General features: G+C 38.4%; 1 protein-coding gene across 9 annotated transcripts in view; it reads left to right on the top strand.

Moving 5' to 3' along the window:
• Positions 1 to 20,000, top strand: part of PHF14 (PHD finger protein 14) — a 333,451-nt gene that overhangs the window by 195,005 nt on the left and 118,446 nt on the right. For all 9 annotated transcript variants that reach the window (XM_085873138.1, XM_085873144.1, XM_085873141.1 and 6 more), the window contains 2 exons: positions 18,261 to 18,398; positions 18,551 to 18,697. In XM_085873138.1, the coding sequence (XP_085729264.1) occupies positions 18,261 to 18,398; positions 18,551 to 18,697 (285 nt within the window). The remainder of the gene's footprint in view (positions 1 to 18,260; positions 18,399 to 18,550; positions 18,698 to 20,000) is intronic.

Here is a 20,000-nt window from a genome sequence, read left to right as displayed (position 1 = left end):
TGAAGCCGATTCTACAGACACATAAAGGAATACATGTGCAGCAAGGAATACATGTGCAGTCGATCACCGCAAAATAAATCAGCAATTAGCCAGCATAAGCACGGAGTCCGGTATACTCTCAATTCTCACCATTCAACGAGCACCAAGTGAACCACCGCCGTAAATGACAATGCCCCAGGGACAATCCCACCGACCGCGCGGCATCACGGTTTTATCTGACTGCGCGACACGTGGTCGCGCGTCACATCCTTTAATTCATGACATTCTCCCCGTCTTTAAAATGTTACTAGAGGCTCAACTAACGCACCATGATTACTTCAACGCTATAGGAGTATACATTTCAAGCAGTGCGAACTATTTAAACTACAGAAGCATACATTTCAAGCAGTGAGGATTATTTTGAGTTATAGGAGCATGGTAAGGTGCCATCGAGGGATGCCGATTATCCCCTTTACAGATCGAGCCGGCGAGGGGGTTTTATCCGTCGACCTCTCCGGGAGTAAATGGTGGTTTCACTTGAGGGAGGCTTCCGATCCTCTTGGGGAGCCTCGACTCGTGCCGGGGATGACTCCTCGATCGCTCTCGGGTGGAATGCGGCAGCTCCGTCGCCACCATTCTCGGGTGGAGTTCCTGGGGGGGAAACACCTCGGGAGGGAATGTCAGAGGGAGGAGTACCAGATGGAGGAGTACCTGCGGGAGCCAGATGGCAAACCGACACAGTGGTCTCCCTGCCATCAGGAAGTCGAACATGAGCATACTCAGGATTAGCATCGATGAGTTCGACCTTCTCCACCATTGGTTCAGACTTGCTTTGTCGTACCGGGCGCTTCATGAACACTGTTCCGGGATAGGTTAGCCAGTTGGGCACCGATTGGCCGTCAACATAACGTCGTTGGTGAGTAAACATTCGTTCGTGCGGAGTAGCATTGATGGACGTACAGAGCAAAGAGCGTATGGAATTCAGAGCGTCGAGTAGGGTAACCTCCCACCGCTCGGGCCCCAGTCCTCTCGATTTCAGCGCCAGGGTTACGGCTTTCCAAATGACTCCATTATACCGTTCCACCTGCCCATTACCCTGTGGGTTGTAACCCGTCGTTCGACTAGTTGCTATGCCGTGTTCATATAGGAACTGTTTGAGCTCGACCGACATGAAACACGGCCCTCTGTCTGAATGTATGTACGACGGTTTCCCAAACATGGGATAAGAGGTCAGAGAGACATTTCACGACAGTGCCCGAGGTCATATCCGAGCACAGGAATGCGAATGGGAACCTTGAGTATTCATCAACAACCGTGAGTATGTATCTGTTGTCTGTCTCAGTTGGCAGGGGCCCTTTGAAGTCGATATTTAGTCTCTCGAAGGGTGAAGTGGCCTTGATCAATCTGCCAGAAGCGGCGCCATAAAATCTGGGTTTTAGTTCAGCACAAACAGGGCAAGAGGCATTCATTTGTTTAATATCATCGATAGAATAGGGAAGGTTTTGTCTGCACACGAAATGTGCCATTCTGGTTACTCCTGGGTGGCACAGAGACACATGGAGGTCTTGCAAAGCCCAACCGATTGTCGCCGAACAGTAGACCCGAGAGAAGGTGTCTGCAACAGGGTTTTCCCTCCCGGGCCGATAAACAATGTCGTAACTATAACAGGATAGATCTATCCGCCATCTCATTATTTTCTCGTTCTTAATTTTCCCGTTATTTTTCCCATCAAACATGAAGGCAACGGATCGCTGGTCCGTGACGAGTGTGAAGTGGTTGCCCAGTAAATAATGTCTCCATTTACGTAGGGCTTCGACAATAGCGTACGCTTCCTTCTCTATCGCAGAGTGTCGAGTGTCTCTGCTCGCTTCCTGAGAGAGTTCTCGAGAAGAACGCGACGGGTCGTCCGGACTGATTGAGCGTCGCGGCGATCGCGTGATCGGAAGCGTCCGTTTCCACTACGTACGGCACCGTGCTGTCGATCGATAATACCACGGAATTACTGATATCATCTTTGAGGCTGTGGGAAGCTTTTACAACAGCGGCATCTGGCGGGAAGTTTTTGCAATGCACCAGGGGATGTATTTTTTTGGAGTATTGGGGAATCCATCTAGCGTAGTAAGCGAACATTCCAATCACTCGACGCAATGTCTGCAGGTCATGAGGTGGGGGTAGCTCACGGAGTGGGCGCAATCGTTCATGATCGGGCTTAATCGTGCCGTCGGCTATTGTGTAGCCGAGAAGATCAATTGACTTTGCCGAGAATACGCATTTATCGTAGTTGAGAGTCAGATTATATTTTCTAGCAATGCTCAAGAATCTGTCCAGATTCATATCATGTTCCCCCCGATCCTTACCGCACACCGTGACATTGTCCACGTAAACAAAAGTGTCTTTGAGGTTTTCATCCAAGATGATGTCGTCCATAACTCGTTGGAAGCAAGCTCCTCCATTAGTGACACCGAACGGAATCCTCCTAAATTGATAGAGGCGTCTACCTGCCTCGAACGCGGTGTAAGGTTTGTCTTCCTCTCGAATGGGAATTTGATGATAGGCGCTTCGCAAATCAATGGTGCTGAATATTTTGTAATTGGCCACGCGTTCGACCATCTCGTCTATGCGCAGCAAAGGGGAGGCATCGAGATGGGTGAAGCGATTGACCGTTTGTGAGTAATCGACAACCATTCGTTTGTTGTGGTTCTGGTTGGTGCTCACCAACACCTGCGCGCGCCATGGCGAATCGCTCGGTTCTATAATACCTTCTTCCAGTAATCGCTTGGTCACAGAAGTGATGAAGTTCATATCGGCGGCGGTGTATCGTCGCGATTTGATCGCTATCGGTTTACAGTCCGGCGACAAGTTAGCAAACAGCAGGGGGGACGATACCTCTGCGGTGGTCAGAGCATTTAGAATTAGACGAGGTTTGCTTCCTCCAAAGGGTATTTCGACGCTCGCGTGCTGCTTGAGGACATTATGACCCAGAATTACATCTGCGCATAAATCACGAAGCAACAGTACCCTTACATCCCGATGCGTGTAGCCTTTTACGTCCAACTCAACATTGCAGTACCCTCGTACGCTGGACTGTCGTGATGTGGAGGCCATGCATACCGTATTGTCTGTCGGGTGTATCTTCCATTTCCTGGCCTTTGCTAGTGAGCTGTTGACGAAACTTTCAGAGCTACCGGTGTCAATCAGCGCCTCAGCCATATGCCCGTTAATTCGTACGTTGATGATAACTTTGGATAGATTCCCCGGTGAAGCTGCTGTTGCTTTCTTTTGTGAGTAGAGAGCCGCAGAAGTGGGTTTATTTCTTCTAAGAGTAGATTTGCATACCCTGGCATAATGCCCTTTCTTGTCACAGTTCATGCATGTGGCATCCCTGGCGGGGCATTTGTTACGGGGGTGTCTTTTATACCCACAAAAGAAACATTTACCAACCGAAGTAGTTGCTGAGGAGTTTGACGAGGTCTGGGTATCCGATTCCTCGGGTTTATCTCCATCCTCGGTGTCGGAGGTGTCCCGGGGGGTTCTTTGAGTTTCCGCCGTAGCAGCGTTGGTGTATTATGTATGCGCAGATGTATTAGCAACACTGGTGTCCCATATGACTCAGATTGCTGCTGAGCCGTATCCATAGCTCGGGCCTGGTCAGCTACCATTTCAAGAGTGGGTTGTGCTTTTTCCAGTAAGCGTTGCCGAATGGGGGCTGACTGGAGCCCCTGGATGAACGCCTCTCGGGTCGCTTCATCTCCATGTTCCTCGGCGGTTACAGCCCGGAAACTGCAGTCTTTGCCCAACTGCCTCAGAGCTTGCAGGAACTGATCGATTGTCTCCCCGGCTGCTTGCCGGGGAGATGTCGTATGTATACCTCATTCTTGCGCTTCACGTAGAGCGCCCGCAGCACGTCGATCGCTGCGTCGTAGGTGTCACACTCCGAGAAGAGCCTGAATACACTGGTCGAGACATTGTTTACAAGCGCGGCCAGTTTGTCGGATCCCTCTTCAATGATGGTCAGATAGTGTGAGAAGGAACGGAACCAATGCGACCACTTCATTTCCGAGTCAGTAGCGTTGGGGTCCGCATCGAACCTCTCCGGCTTGTAGATCTTGTCCATAGTCGGTTGAGGCAGCCGAAGGAATCAAGTGAAATAAATTGAAGTGAGTGTGAGGGAAAAAAACCTTCGGAGTGTAAGGCTTTATTTCACTTGATTGAAGCCGATTCTACAGACACATAAAGGAATACATGTGCAGCGAGGAATACATGTGCAGCAAGGAATACATGTGCAGCAAGGAATACACGTGCAGTCGATCACCGCAAAATAAGTCAGCAATTAGCCAGCATAAGCACGGAGTCCGGTATACTCTCAATTCTCACCATTCAACGAGCACCAAGTGAACCACCGTCGTAAATGACAATGCCCGAGGGACAATCCCACAGACCGCGCGGCATCACGGTTTTATCTGACTGCACGACACGTGATCGCGCGTCACATCCTTTAATTCATCACAGTCGGCTACATCACGAGGCGATAGGAATGTTTCAGCTACATTTTTTTTCATTTTTTTTTTTTCTTCAGAGCTGGCAGATCCGTCGTATATGCGATCCGTCGTTGCCCGGAACGTCGTTAAGCGGCGCATAACTGTATATATAAATATATATATATATATGTATGTTTATATTTATTTATATATTTATTTATATGTATATATTTTTTATATATTTAAATGTATATATTTATTTATTTATATGTATATATTTTTATATATTTATTTATATATGTATAAGTAAATATTTATACGTATATCTTCACATATTATATACATATGTATATATTTATATGAAAATATTTATAAATATATATTTATATGTATGTATTTATTTTCATATATATATATGTATGTATATATGTACTTATATATGCATACATTTATAAATTTATATATATTTATATGGATGGATATATATATATATATATTTATATATATATGTATATTATATATATATATATATATATATATATATTTCCATATATATTTATATATATATATATATATATATATATATATATATATATATATATATATATATATATATATATTTATTTATTTACATATATATATTTATATATATTTATTGATATATATAAATTTATTTATATATCTTTGTTTATATATATATATATATATATATATATATATATATATATTTATTTGTAAGCCTAGTGTTGGCTTAGTGGTTAGGGTGGCGGCTTGGGATCCCAGTGTCCTGAGTTCAAGCCCCGTTGGCTGCTGAATTAACACCAGGGGGTTGACTCAGCCTGTCATCCTTCCGAGGTCGGCGAAATGAGTACCAGTGTACTGGTCCCGGTGTATGCCCCGGTTAGAATAGGTGTACCATATCCCTGTGTGTCGTAAGAGGCGACCAGGGTTGGCGTCAGGAAGGGCATCCGGCCATAAAAACATTGCCTCAAGAAAAAGCCAAACCCCTGCACAGCAGGGAAAAATGGCTGTAAAAACGGTCATGTATACATATATATTTATATATATATATATATATATATATATATATATATATATATATATATATATATATATGCATCTAATTATAACTAAATAATTTAATATAATAATAACAAAATAAATAACTAACATATTTTTTGTGAATCATTGAATCTAAAACACTGGATGTTGGGCCCGCTCAACATAAGTTCAGGCGGGAGTGGAGACAGCAATAGAGGTGGAGATGATAGTAGTATTTGGTAAATGAGACGAAATATTCCAATAGTTTGTAATTCCATTGATTGAAAAATTAGGGTATGGTGAAATGCGAATCCATACACTTCTGAACTTCCTCGGTGAAAATGGACTGCATTTTCGAACTCAGTGGGGTTGATTTACTCTAAGAAATGTTTAGACGGACAACAAATTAATTATAGATTAGAAAATATTGAAATGGGTTGGATTAGTTACTCAACTCCAGTGATGATAAATCTTGTTTTCGGTCATATTTTCGAAATGGTCGTGAATTCAATGTCGGTGCAGTCATTTCATAGAGTAAATCGACCCCATAGAGTTCGAAAATGCACTCCATTTCCACCTCGGACATCCAGAAGTGCCCGTAATCGTACCTTACCATACCCGAATTTAACCAACTCATGAAACTAAAAGTGGTCATATGGAGCGACCTCTAAATCACCTCTGATCAACTTAAATTTTTTTTTGCGCGTTATTGAATCATAGTGGAATAATTTAAGGCTTGTGGAGACAACATCTAATTTTTTTTTTGCTGTTTTTGGAAAACCCAAATGTATAGGTATATATATATATATGTATGTATATATATATATATATGTATTTATATATATATATATATATATGTGTATGTATATCTATGTATATATATATATATATATATGTGTATGTATATCTATGTGTGTATGTATATCTATGTATGTATGTGTATATGTGTATATATATATATATATATATATATATATATATATATATATATATATATATATATATATATATATATATATATATTTTTATATATATATATATATATATATATACATATCTCTTCTTATTCTTCTTTCGGCTGCTCCCGTTAGGGGTCGCCACAGCGGATCATGCGTATGATCCGCATTGTGATTTGGCACATGTTTTACGCCGGATGCCCTTCCTGACGCAACCCTGGTCGCCTCTTACGACACAGGGATAAGGTACACCTATTTTAACCGGGGTATACACCAGCCCAGTATACTGGTACTCATTTTGCCGACCTCGGAAGGATGACAGGCTGAGTCAACCCCCTGGTGTATTAATTCAGTGGCCCAACGGGGCTTGAACTCAGGACCTCTTGGATCCCAAGCCGCTGTCCTAACCACTGCGCCAACACCAGGATATGGATATATATATATATATATATATATATATATATATATATATATATATATATATATATATATATATATATATATATATATATATATATATATATATATATATATATATACATATATATATATATATATATATATATATATATATATATATATATATATATATATGTATATTAGGGCGCTTTTAGCTACTATGGTAAAAATTCAAATTTGCAATAGAAGTTTGCAGAACCTTCCAAATGGTGAGGTTTCATGAAAAACTAAAATCTTCCAAGTTTTATAAAGATTAAATAATATTTAGGACTTGCGCAGGCACTTGACATCCTTCTCCATTAGTACAACATGGCTAAATTAAAATGAAAATCTCTTTTGATGAAAACAATTAAAAAAAATTATCCTGAAAAGTAAATAATATTCCTTTATAAAATCAAAGTTTCCTTTGAGGCCTTTGGGTATTTCCGTCGGTCATCCTCCATCACTTGAACAAGGTACTGCACTTGAGCTTCATCTCTTGTTCGACCAGCTTTCGTGAAATCTTGGATGAGGGCGACGCCTATTTCGGCCGCATCATTCACGACGTTCAAAGAGTCAACCCTCTGCTTTGCTTTGACGTAGGATTCAAAGCTCTTCCAGTTTGTTGGATCCTTTTCCTCGAGAAAGTCTTCTGGCAGCTCGAGGAGCGTAAAGAGATTTTTTGTTTGGGAGGAGCATAGGTCAGACAGCTTCTTTCCCTCTGGATTGGGAAGCCAGACTCGTCGAGATGGATCCTCTGAACCCTCCACGTCCTTCATGTTTATTACCATGGCGATCTTTTCTGACGAATCAAAGAGTGCAAGGCCGACGTTAACTTCGCTCAGGTACCACAGATGGCGGCTCATTGTTTTGTATGCAGCATGATTCATGGAATGGAGGGCTTGAAGGAGCTGGAGGTCATTCTTTGGCGCGGAAGCAGCATTTCGAGCGTCGAACCAGGCCCTGATATAGTGCTTAGCAACAAAAAGACAGACCTGCTTGATCCCGCTAAACAGGCGTTCTGTGCGACATGTACTGCGGGATGATGATGCGCGTTTAGTGAGAAAATCCGAGAACTGCCCTTGAAACATCCAGATCTTGAAGCAGTAAATTGCACGAGCCATCCAACGCGCTCGGTGAACGGCGCCAGGTGCCCTGAATGTTGGAACCTGATGTCCAGAAGGGACGCCTCCAAGGAAAATGATCGTCAGTTGGAGAAGTTCTTTGTGGTCGTCTCAGGGATGCTTCTGCTTCAGAAGCTCTTGGGCATGCTGAATGACAGAATTGGCCCATGGATGGATATCGGTGGCTGTGCTTGCATCATCAGCAGCAGTCAAGTACGGCGTGAAATTAAAATGGAGCCAGCAGTCCCGGAAGGTTTGGAATAAGGTGATGTCTGGCCTTCGGGATGCTTCATCGACCGAAGAAGAGTAAATTGCTTCCAAAACAAGTTCTAAGACATGGTGCCGACACGCAAAATAAAGAAGTTGATGATCAAGGATGTTTTCAATACGAACACAGACCCCACCCCGGATTCCAGTATTAACAGCTGTCGTGTCAAAACACATCCCATCAGGTTCCACTCCTTAACTGTTGAAAAGATGACTGCGGCTGTTTCTTCCGCCTTGGAGTCTTTCAGCATCGGAATTGCCAGGATTTTTGACACACCATTCCCAGTGACCAGAATTGGCAGCCTGTCAACTTTGTCTCTTCCAGTTAGGTCTGGCATCAGCTTGGAATCCCAGTGGACTACCAGGGGTGTGTCAACCTTAAAGCTCTGCTTTATCTCTTCAGCGCGTTGCTTCCGGTGCTTAACACGAGCGGCACGAATGGCACTTGGACTGAGAGAAAGTTTATTGATGTCTTGTCCCAATTGCTTGGCAAATGGAATTAGAACCCGACTTGCAGAACGATCGCTAAGGAGAGTTCTATCCAGGGCCTCAGTTACTTCAGATGTTAATCCAGTTGTCCCACGTTTTCTCTTCGGAGGCTGGGAATCACAGGTGGTTGGATGGATGGAAGAAGATGGTTGTCGACTTGGACTAGATTCAGTAGAGCTGGTGGAGGAAGACTGGAGGTTGGCTGTTTCAGAAGTTGCGGCCATCTCCAAAAGCACCTTCTGTTTCCTCTTTTTCTCTTCATCCTTACGTTTCATAATTTTCTCTGAAGTCCTGGCAGTCTTGTAGTCAAGACTCCCGATCTTTCCTGGACGCCCCTTTTCACGCTGAGAAGCAAGAAACTCCTTGTCCTCATCGATTTTTATAAGATTCATAGCATCAGCGTGAGCTATGGCAAACAGCTCATCCAGGTCGGCCTTGAAATTGTCTTGTTTCTCCATGTTGGTAGCAGTCTTCCGATTGATGCTTTTCTTTAAACCCTGCCACGTTGTGTGTAATTTTCGCACATGGACTACCACATCAGGAAGGTGCTTAGTAGGAATCCCCTCTGTGGACCAGATGTTCATTAGCTCTAGTGATGTTTGATTCACACTTGCAGTTAGGGTCTCATTCATTTCCACATGAAGGAACATCAAAAAGCGGAGAACTTCGGCCTTAGAAGGAAGCTTCTGGCCAGGAAGTGTTGGATTAGGGGATTCAATCAGCCAAATGGCCTTTTTCGATCTAGTTCTGGAGGCCATTACCCCGAAAATATGCAGAAATTTCTGGTCTGAAAAAAAGATAAAAACATCATGGTTAAGTGGGAAATGTTACAGAGTGGTAAGTACACATTGAAAAGTTACAAGTTTTTGCCAAGCTTGCGTGTTAATTCATGCACGCATGAAGAAAGGCTCTGCTCACTGCTGTGCAATTGCGCAACTTTCAACAAGAAAACTTTTCGTTTCCGAAATTTGGACTGAGTTGGGACTTCATTATTTTTCGATTTAGCAATTTATGAGCTGATTTTCATTTCTTCACATCAATATTTAATATCATTTTAATGCATTTAATTATACGAATATATTAATTAAACCCTCAAAACAGTAAATTCAGATGATATCAAAATAAACTTTTAATTGATCTGTGAAAAGGGGAAAAAAATCATTTTTGGCAGTTTTTGATGCCCTATGTGCAACTTTGCATCGCTTGTGCAAGTTCAAGAACATGACTCAAGAAAAAAATATTTTAACACAATGATTTCGAGTAGGAACCTCACTGAATGGCGGGTTCTGCGCATTAAAAAAAAAAACTTTCATTTTTTAGAAGCACCCTAATATATATATATATATATATATATGTATTTATATATACGTATATATATATATATATATATATATATATATATATATATATATATATATATATATATATATATATATATATATACGTATTTATATATACGTATTTATATATGAATTTATATATATATGTTTGTTTGTAAATATATATTATATATTATATATATGTGTATATTATATATGTATATATATATATATATATATATATATATATATATATATATATATATATATGTATATGTGTGTAGATATACATCTATATATATATATATATATATGTATTATATTATATATGTATATCTATATATATGTGTATATATATATCTACACACATATACAAATATATATATATATATATATATATATATATATATATATATATTATACACACATATACATATTTGTTTCTGTATATGAATATATGTATATGTATATATATATATATATATATATATATATATATATATATATATATATATATATATATGTATATGTGGGGTTTCTAAGGCAACCATGCAAATGAATGGGGTGAAGGGGAAAAACTGTTTGAATTGATCCCCAAAAACCCCTCAACTGGAGTCTAATTCCTCCCATACAAATGTATGGGCTAACCTTTTTGAAAACCCCTTTAAAAAAACCTTAAACAGGAGAATGATTTTCTCCCATACAAGCTCATGTTAATTTGAGACTGTCTCAGGGCCCAAAAAACCTCATACAAATGTATTGGATAACCTTTTTGAAAACCCCTTAAAAAGCCTGAAACAGGAGAATGATTTTCTCCCCAAACATGAGACTGATTCCCCCCCATACAAATTAATAGGGAGAAATCTCTATCTCACGTCTCATTCAGTTAAAACAGGAGAATGATTTTTCTCTCCCCCCTCTGACTCTCTGTCTCAAGGCTCAAAAGCTCGAACCAGTAGTTTCATCTCTGCCCCCTTCCCCTCCTCCATCCTTCAACCCCCCAAATGTTAAATAGGGACTGACTTAAATTGAGAATATAATTAAGATCTCTCTCCCATTGAGACACTGATTAAAACATTTCTTTTCTATTATCATTCCATTCAAAGAGTGAGGCAATGAATATTTGATCATGTTCTACATCAGGTAATAAATTAATTTTTCTATGACATTCATCACCATCGAGTATGTTCACACATATTATTTTAGAACTTAGTTCTTGGTCTTAAATGTTTTTGTTGAGCAGAGATAAAATGATAAACTTCTCTTGATGCCCTTGTTTGACTACCCCCTGAGCCACATATCATTTTGAGATTATAGTAAATTGTTTTTCCATTGTTTAATTGATAACCATCAAAGTTTTCAGTCCATTCAAGGATATTTATTTTTTTTCTTTACATCCTCTCACTTATTTGTAATTAAATTTAGTCACTTATTTGTTTTATCTATTTTTCCCCAGTTATTTCTTCAATAAGACTTATTTGATATTTTTCACATTCTTTATGTTTTCCATTTAAGTACCAAGGTTGATTGCATCTCCACTCTTTGGTTTGGTTATTGCTTGGTTCTATCATTTATAAATCAGTAAAGTTGGTAGTAATCCCTCAGCACTTATACTTATCGTCATCAGGGAGACTATTAATTCCATTCTCTAAAATATATCTTTTATCATCAAAAGCTCTTAATGCTTTCTTATTTATTTCTTCTGCATATACTTGATGTTTATAACTTCTTATTTTATTCATTTTTCTTTACTCTTCCTTCTTTAAGATTAAACAGTTGTAATAATGTTTAAAGATTATTTTTTCATCTCTTATTTTTTTCTTTATTCCCTTTAACTTCTTTTTACACCTTTCAATATTATTGTCAATATATGTAAAAGCATAAGCCTTTGATCTCAATCCGATAAATTCACTCATAACCTTCCCACCCAATTCATCTTTAAACTCACCAATAACATTTTCATTATTTGATGAAAACAACACATCACCAGGTTTATAATTACTTGTATCATATATATATATATATATATATATATATATATATATATATATATATATATATATATATATATATATATATATATATATATATATATATATATATACTGAAATGCAAAAGAAACTTAACACCTTTTAAAACCTTCAAATATCAACAATAACACTGCGTGTAGTAAATGTGTGAACTTATTTGTTGACAATAGTGTCCTCACTGTCAGACAAAATGGTCATGGATGGTCACTTGAACTTTCAATGGTCACTTCATAGCACAGCTGTTGAACAGCCATTTTGACTGTCAGTGTTTAGCCAAGGGGTATGGGATGATTAGTAAATCTCTACCAAGTAAATACTACCAAGCCAAGGTAGTAAATAGGTTTATTCATTTTAATACTCTCTTTTTTTCAAATGAATAGCACAAAAGTTCTCTGAAAATACCTCCACCCGTTCAAAACTTGGTTTGTTAATTAACTTTGAAGCCTGTTTCCAAGATGTAGCAAGTCTTATGTTTTCTCGATTCCTAACATTTTCCATCGTCTTTCCAAATACAGCATTATTCATTAATTTATAAAAGTCTTTCTCAAAATCTGTTTCTGCTTTTTTTCTACTTTTTGTATTAAAATCAATATAATCCTTTAACCATGGACTTTGTTTAAATTTCAAAATCCTATGAATTTTCCTCACTCTCAACCCAGCAGATAAATGTTGTCTCAAGTTCCTTTGATGTAAAACATAACTTTCTTTATCATTTAATGTAGTGTGTAGTTTTTCTGAAGATTTACCTTTTATATTAAACTAGTAGTAATTCCCGGCGTTGCTCGGGCTCGCAATAAAGCCCAGTGTTGCCCGGGCTTTCTTGCAAATTTCCTGAATAGCTGTTAGCTGTTAGCAGTTAGTGGTTAGGGGTTAGCGGTTAGGGTTGCAGTTAGGGTTAGCGGTTAGGGTTAGGGTTAGCTGTTAGGGTTAGGGTTAGCTGTTAGGGTTAGGGTTAGTGTTAGGGTAGCTAACCCTAACCCTAACACTAATGCAAACCCCAACCCTAACAGCTTGGCGTAGCGGAGGTAAACAGCGCCCGGGGCAAAGTGGAAATTTGCGTCCCCTGTAGGCCTTAAACTTGAGTGGATTTGAATGGAAAATCCCATAAGGGATATCGATTTATCGATTTTTTTCGAATATCGGAAGTGTTATGGAAAAAATTTATAGCCAATGACCTAAGTTGGACCAAAAGCCATGATCGTACCGAATTTGAATGGAATCCGTTGGAGTTTGTGAAAATGCATCAAAACGAATTTTGAGGGGCCTCTTAAGGAAGACAATAATATCATTAGTATATGTGCCAAATCTTGTTTCATTTCATGCAGTAACAAAAATCTGATGGTGGAACAAAGAAAGGGGCATGCTGAAATATTAATATAGATGACTGTTGGTAATCACTTTACCATTCTTTCTTTGGGGTTTCTTTCTCACATGCAAAAGGAAGGTCTTTATGCTTATTATGAAGATCACTCGGGTACCTCAAATCAACTTCAAAATAACCTGATTCTTCCTCATTCAATTCCTCTTGAGAAGAAATAACAATATTCATCAAAACCTTTTCATAATCCTTTTCTTCCACCCACTCTAATTTACCATAAGGCAGAGATTGAGACATGGCCCACCCATACAAATTGTTAGCATCATAATACATCAGGTACGAGTTGTCCTCGTTCTTATTATAATCAGGAAGATATTTGTTATTTGCTTTCGCATATTTCTTGAAACATACTTGAGATATTCCTCCTCTTTTAGCCTTCTCTATCATTAAAAGCATATCTATATCACTGATTAATTTCAAATTTTGTTTTGTCATTTTTAACATTGCACTCCAAGCCAAACCCGGGGCCATGTAAGAGTGAGCGGGGTCTAATCCATAATAATTTTTATTATGACAGACTGTTCTAAAAGTTTCAAACACATCACTTAATAACAGTACATCAGTTTTAAGATATAAATCATGATATTCCCCAAGATTCTTTATATTAAACTTCTCCCAAACCTTTTTAGCTTGTGTATAATCTTCATCAGAAATATGAGTATTATTCAACTTACCATAGAAACTCTCCCTTGAAGGAAGTTGTGTTTCTTTAAACCTTTCAAATGAATCCATATAGTCATACGGATACATTTCCTTTTGTGATAGGAGATCAATCTCTTCTTGATTTGAGAAATATGATTTAAGACTCGGGAAGTTTTTAATATTTGATGCTAACTCAGATAATGAATCTTCCATAAACTTGTATGTGTCAAGAAATCTGATATGGGTTATGGGGGATGTATAAATTGTTTTTCTGAATGAGATGTATTTTTGATCTGTGTTTGGAATGGCGAAAATATTTCCGAATGTCTTTGAAAGTTCATTTATCAATAGATGTGTGTCATAGTGAGCATTGTTGTGAAGAAAGACAGGAATAAAATTTGGAGACTTGTAATCAAGATTACAATGGGAATGAGCTGGACCTCTATATTTACCAGTAAGATGACAGTGATCCCGAACCTTGACCTCTTCCTCAATTTCCTCATCACAAGTATGACAGGTACTGTTCTCTCTAAATTCCTTTTCCTCTTCCTTTGTTAATGACATTGGTTTATAGGTTTTCACCATTATTTCTCTTAGTCTTATACAATCTTTTTCCAATCATCTTACAAACTCCTCTGAGGCATCTTCCCCTCTATAAAGTTCTAACTTATTGTATTCATCACCAACAGATGATTTGATATAATAACAGAAACCACAAGGAGTATGTTTTTGGTATGTGTTTGTGTATGATTCATTTGGATTTGGAGAAACAGTGTACATCTTTTCAAGGATACATTCAAAATCGGCATATATTACAAACGGATGTTTTATAGATTTGTTTAAATCTTTGAATGATATGTTTCAACCTGCTTTTGGTAAATTGATTACGGTTGATTTATGAATACTCCAATATTTCGAATGTTGATTTAATCGTTCTTTTGTGTGAAAGTAGTTGAGACATCTCTTACAAGGATACGTTTTACATTTTCTCTTATATAGTTGTGATTTGGTTAATCTTGAGAATTTTTTTATGAAAGCATAATGTGATTTTTCCTCTGAAGTAAAGTGGAGAAGGTCAATGTGTGTTTCATCATTTTTATAGTTGTTTGAAATTTTTAATATCTGAACTTTGTTTGCATCCGTTAATCCATATACATTAACAGATAGATTATTCATTTTCTCAAATTTAAGAATATCTCTCAATGACATTGGAAACTTTAAATCTTTAACATTTAATGTATTCTCATATTTCTTATAATGTTCAACCCTTTCAGGTTTCCATTGTGGAGGATGTAAGTGAGCAAGAACAGACCATAGAAAACATTTATTATCTTTGTTTTGAATATTAACAACTGCTTCTTCAGTTTTATCTCTTTTGGTAAATCAATATAAGAGGATCTGATTTTAAGATTGAAGATGGTCCGGGGTCATTTTATTGTCATTAATTAGACGATAATCACAGAATATACATTGTTTATAGGCTTTTGACTCTGTGTTTAATCCCCGTCTTTCACAGGCAGGACAATACTCAAATTTGTCATATTTGTCATGGATAATCAGGGAATTAAAGAGGCTCAAAATCTAGCCTATTTATAAAGTAAAACTTTACTTAAACTGAAATTCATCTTCGGTATCATCTTCCGTACTTTCAGAATCATCTATAAAACTACTTTCATAACTATCGTTTGAACACAAACTCTCGGTATCATAAGTGTGCAAGCTTTTTAGTGTGCAAGCTTGGTATTATAATGGAGATGTGTGTATATATATATATATATATATATATATATATATATATATATATATATATATATATATATATACATACAGGTTGAGTCAGAAGTAGCGCCTGATTTCTGTCAGTTGATTGTTTGTTTTCCATTTGTATTACAGTGTACAAGAAGGTAGAAATAAATGAATGACATGTTTATCTAACCATTTATTGAAGAAAAAATTATTACGGAACTGTACCAAGCTGTTTTACTTGCAATGATGCAAGAATCTGACAGCCGAAAAAACAGAAATCGGGCGCTACTTTTGACTCACCCAGTATGTATATATATAAATATATATGTATATATATATACATACAGTATATACAGTATATATATATATATATATATATATATATATATATATATATATATAATATTTCTGTTCACGTCTGTGTGTAATTTGACGTATATCCTCCAAAACTGCCGGACGGATTATCGCCACTTTCGGCATGCGGGTGCTCTGTGGTCTAATGAACAGCATGGGCTATGTGAGATCGTGCTGGATCGACAGGTTTGGGAATTTTCTGCGATTTTCTCATTTTTACGTTCGTTTGCATGGCGACATGTGACGTCACCGCTGAGAGGCGTATTTCCTTCATGACATCATCGGTCATTCGCTGACGTCATTACGTCTGTCGTTGACAGACCGTCACCATCGAGAGGCGTAATACCACTCCTAGAAAACAGCGTCTGCAATGTAAAACCCTCTTCTGCACATGTTGACTACCTCAGAAGGTGAATTTGACACAAAAAATGTAACAAGAAACATTGTATTTAAAGGAAAGATTTATTTTAATTTTTTTTATTTCTGTTAACGTAATTTGATGTTTCTCAACCGCCATCATTACCTGTGTTGTGTCTTGCGTGTGTGATCTTCAAATTAAAGCGTCCAAGAGGTGTTCGATCGTCGGATGTGCGCCAAAAAGTGCCGTTCATTGAAATTTGCATTCTGATTCTCGGTCACCCTCTACTGCTCCTGTTCAGTCGAGGGCTAGGCCTATATCATGTTAAACTTGCCCCATCAGATGCCAACCTTCCAGTCACACTGCAGAAGATGCAATTTCCAGTCAGACTCGCATGCTCGATGACCTTAAACAAATCCCAGGGCCAAACATTTGACAAACTTGGAATATACTTCCCAGCCCCTGTGTTCTCCCATGGCCAACTATATGTTGCATTTTCACATGCAAGAGGTTACTCCTTTATATCTATCAAAGTGGACAATAATTCCTCACAATGACTATTCAGCAAAAAGCCTCACCCAAAATGTCATCCACAGGGAGGTCCTTTAGAAAACTAAGGACAGGTAACCATAGTGCATCACATCCCTAATGACACCCTTCCCAGCTTCCCATATCATCAACTATTATGCCTCATCCACCTTTTGCCACCCATTCAACTCCGTGCGGAGCACGGGTATATGCTCGTATATATATATATATATATATATATATATATATATATATATATATATATATATATATATATATATATATATATATATATATATATATATATATATATATATATATTTCGTTTTAGTTTAATCGATACTTGTAGTGAACGCATATGCGGGAATGAAATAAAACAATGAACACCGACGTCTCCGGGCACTTATAAGCATTGCAATATACCCAGCGATTCATAGCTGTGATGAACAGCTTGTTCTAAGTTGCGGCCTGTTCCAAGTCAAGGTAAGGTTGAGCAGGCCAAAAAACAAGGTGGCTTCAGATCCCAGTGAGGTTACCCTGGAAATGCCTTCAAACCCAAGACAGTGAGGTGGCCGAGGATCGCCTGATGAAGAATATAATTATATAATATAAATCAGGCCGTTAATTATCTTCAAAAGGGGTGTTTTAATTAACCCAAACTCCCAATTTTCACTCTTGCCCTTCCTTGGAGTTTTCTTCATATGCATGCAAGGTTTCAGACTGCTAGGTTTTATGGTTTTGGAGCTATGGAGGACACGTGCGCGTACACACACACACACACACACACACACACACACACACACACACACACACACACACACACACACACACACACACACACACACACACACACACACACACACACACACACACACACACACACACACACACACACACACACACACACACATTGGCATTTATTAGTTTAGACTTTGAATCTGGGTTCAGGAATTTAAATCAAACTTATATTTAAAATCGCATATCTGGTGACGTCGTGACATCGAAGAGTGCCCTTCTCATTCTTTGTCTCGTCAGTCATGCATATCTTATATCATTTGACCTTGAGGATCTTGTCCAAATTCAGTTGTGATGTGCTGTGAAGGTTTGGCTTGTGTTTTCACACTGCCTTTTAGGAGTGCATGCTGTGTGAAGATAGGCAGTTTGCTCGCACTGGTGTGTGCATCAACTGTGATGCTGGCATGTGCAGAGGCTTCTTTCATGTGACGTGTGCACAGAGAGAAGGATTACTCTCAGAGGCTGCGGCAGAGGAGGTAATTTTGTTCAAATACCTGTAAGAACTAGAATCATTTTCACGAAAGCCTGAACGTTTGCTTGTTTGGTTTCTAAATATGTTGTTGATTTTATAGTAAGTTTGGGATGAATCCTTGAATCGTGTACATTGTGCGTACACACATATTTACAGGAGATAGCTGATCCCTTCTTTGCTCACTGTAAGCAACATGCGGATCGGATGGACCGCAAGTACAAGAGAAAGAACTACCTGGCTTTGCAGTCGCATTGTGCTCGTAGCAAGGAACGCAGGGGCAAAGCGATGACGCCAGACATGCAGGTATGCATTGCAGGCAATTGAAGCTGTTTTTGTGATTGTATACAAGGTATTATGTTTTCAACACTTGTGTAGAGCACAGGCATGATTAACTTGGTCCATTTAGCAGATGTTTGCCTTATTGCCTCCAAATTCCTTTCATTTTGATGTACTAGTAATAGATTTTCCCACACCCTCCTCCCACCCCCACCTTTTTACTGAAACCATGACAATAATCCTGTGCTTGTTTGAATGAGGCTTCATTTGAAAAGTCAATTTATGAACTTTCACAGATGACTTCAAATATAATCTCACTGAAAGTGCAAAATGTTATTTTTATTTCACATTATTTATGCAGCAAGTCTCCAAGTTTGCCTCTTGATCAACTTGTGTAATATACCCGGATACTTATGGACATTCGCAACTTGTAACGTTTATTATTTTGCATTCAAAGCATTCGTTTTCTGAGATTGCCTGCTTAATTAGCATTCCCATATGAACTCATGATTGTGTGAAACCAGATTCAAATTATGTAATTACCTCTGCCATCGAAGGTGAAGGAGGTTATGTTTTCACCGCTCTCTGTTTGTTTGTCTGTCTGTCTGTCTGTCTGTCTGTCTGTCTGTGCGCAGGATGTCTCAAAAAGTTGTGGACGGATCCGGATGAAATTTGATGGGCAGGTTGGGTGTTTGACAAGGACGAACTGATTAGATTTTGGTGAAGATCTAGATCCGGATCCGACTATTAGAATTTTCATAGTGATTCTTCTCCATTGAGAGATATGGCTAAACGAAGATATAGCATGATATCTCAAAAAGTTGTAGACAGATTTGGATGAAACTTGGTGGACATGTTGGGTGTGCAACAACAACAAAGTGATTTGATTTTGGTGAAGATCTGAATCCGGATCTGGATGCGACAATTATATAATTTTTAAACTGATTCTTCACCATTGAAAGATGGTATGGGGCCAAAAACGATATATCGCATAATATTTCAAAAACGTATTGGGCCTGATATGTTCTCGTGGATCGGGCATTACGTGGCGGAGGTATGCGCTCTACCGAGTGCCTTTCTCGTTTGCTTCTTTATTTATCCTCCAGTAGGTGCATAAGGCTGCCGAGGTAGTTTCATGGGCTTGGGTTTGCAATCCTGAATGGGTTGTCACTCTGTTGCAGGATATTCAACAGAGTATAGGAGATTGGAACTTGTTCATTGTGCTGGTAATAGCTCGCTTACTCTTCACTAAGTACACTGTGGGATCTTAATGTCCACCAACTAATGCTGGTAGATGTAACGCCCAGTTTAACATCCATCCAATAGATGG

The sequence above is a fragment of the Eptatretus burgeri genome, chromosome 3, assembly GCF_056783735.1.
Source record: "Eptatretus burgeri isolate ZD-2024b chromosome 3, Ebu_testis_v1, whole genome shotgun sequence".
NCBI classification, from domain to species: Eukaryota; Metazoa; Chordata; class Myxini; order Myxiniformes; family Myxinidae; genus Eptatretus; species Eptatretus burgeri.
This window is presented reverse-complemented; position numbering and strand designations above follow the sequence as displayed.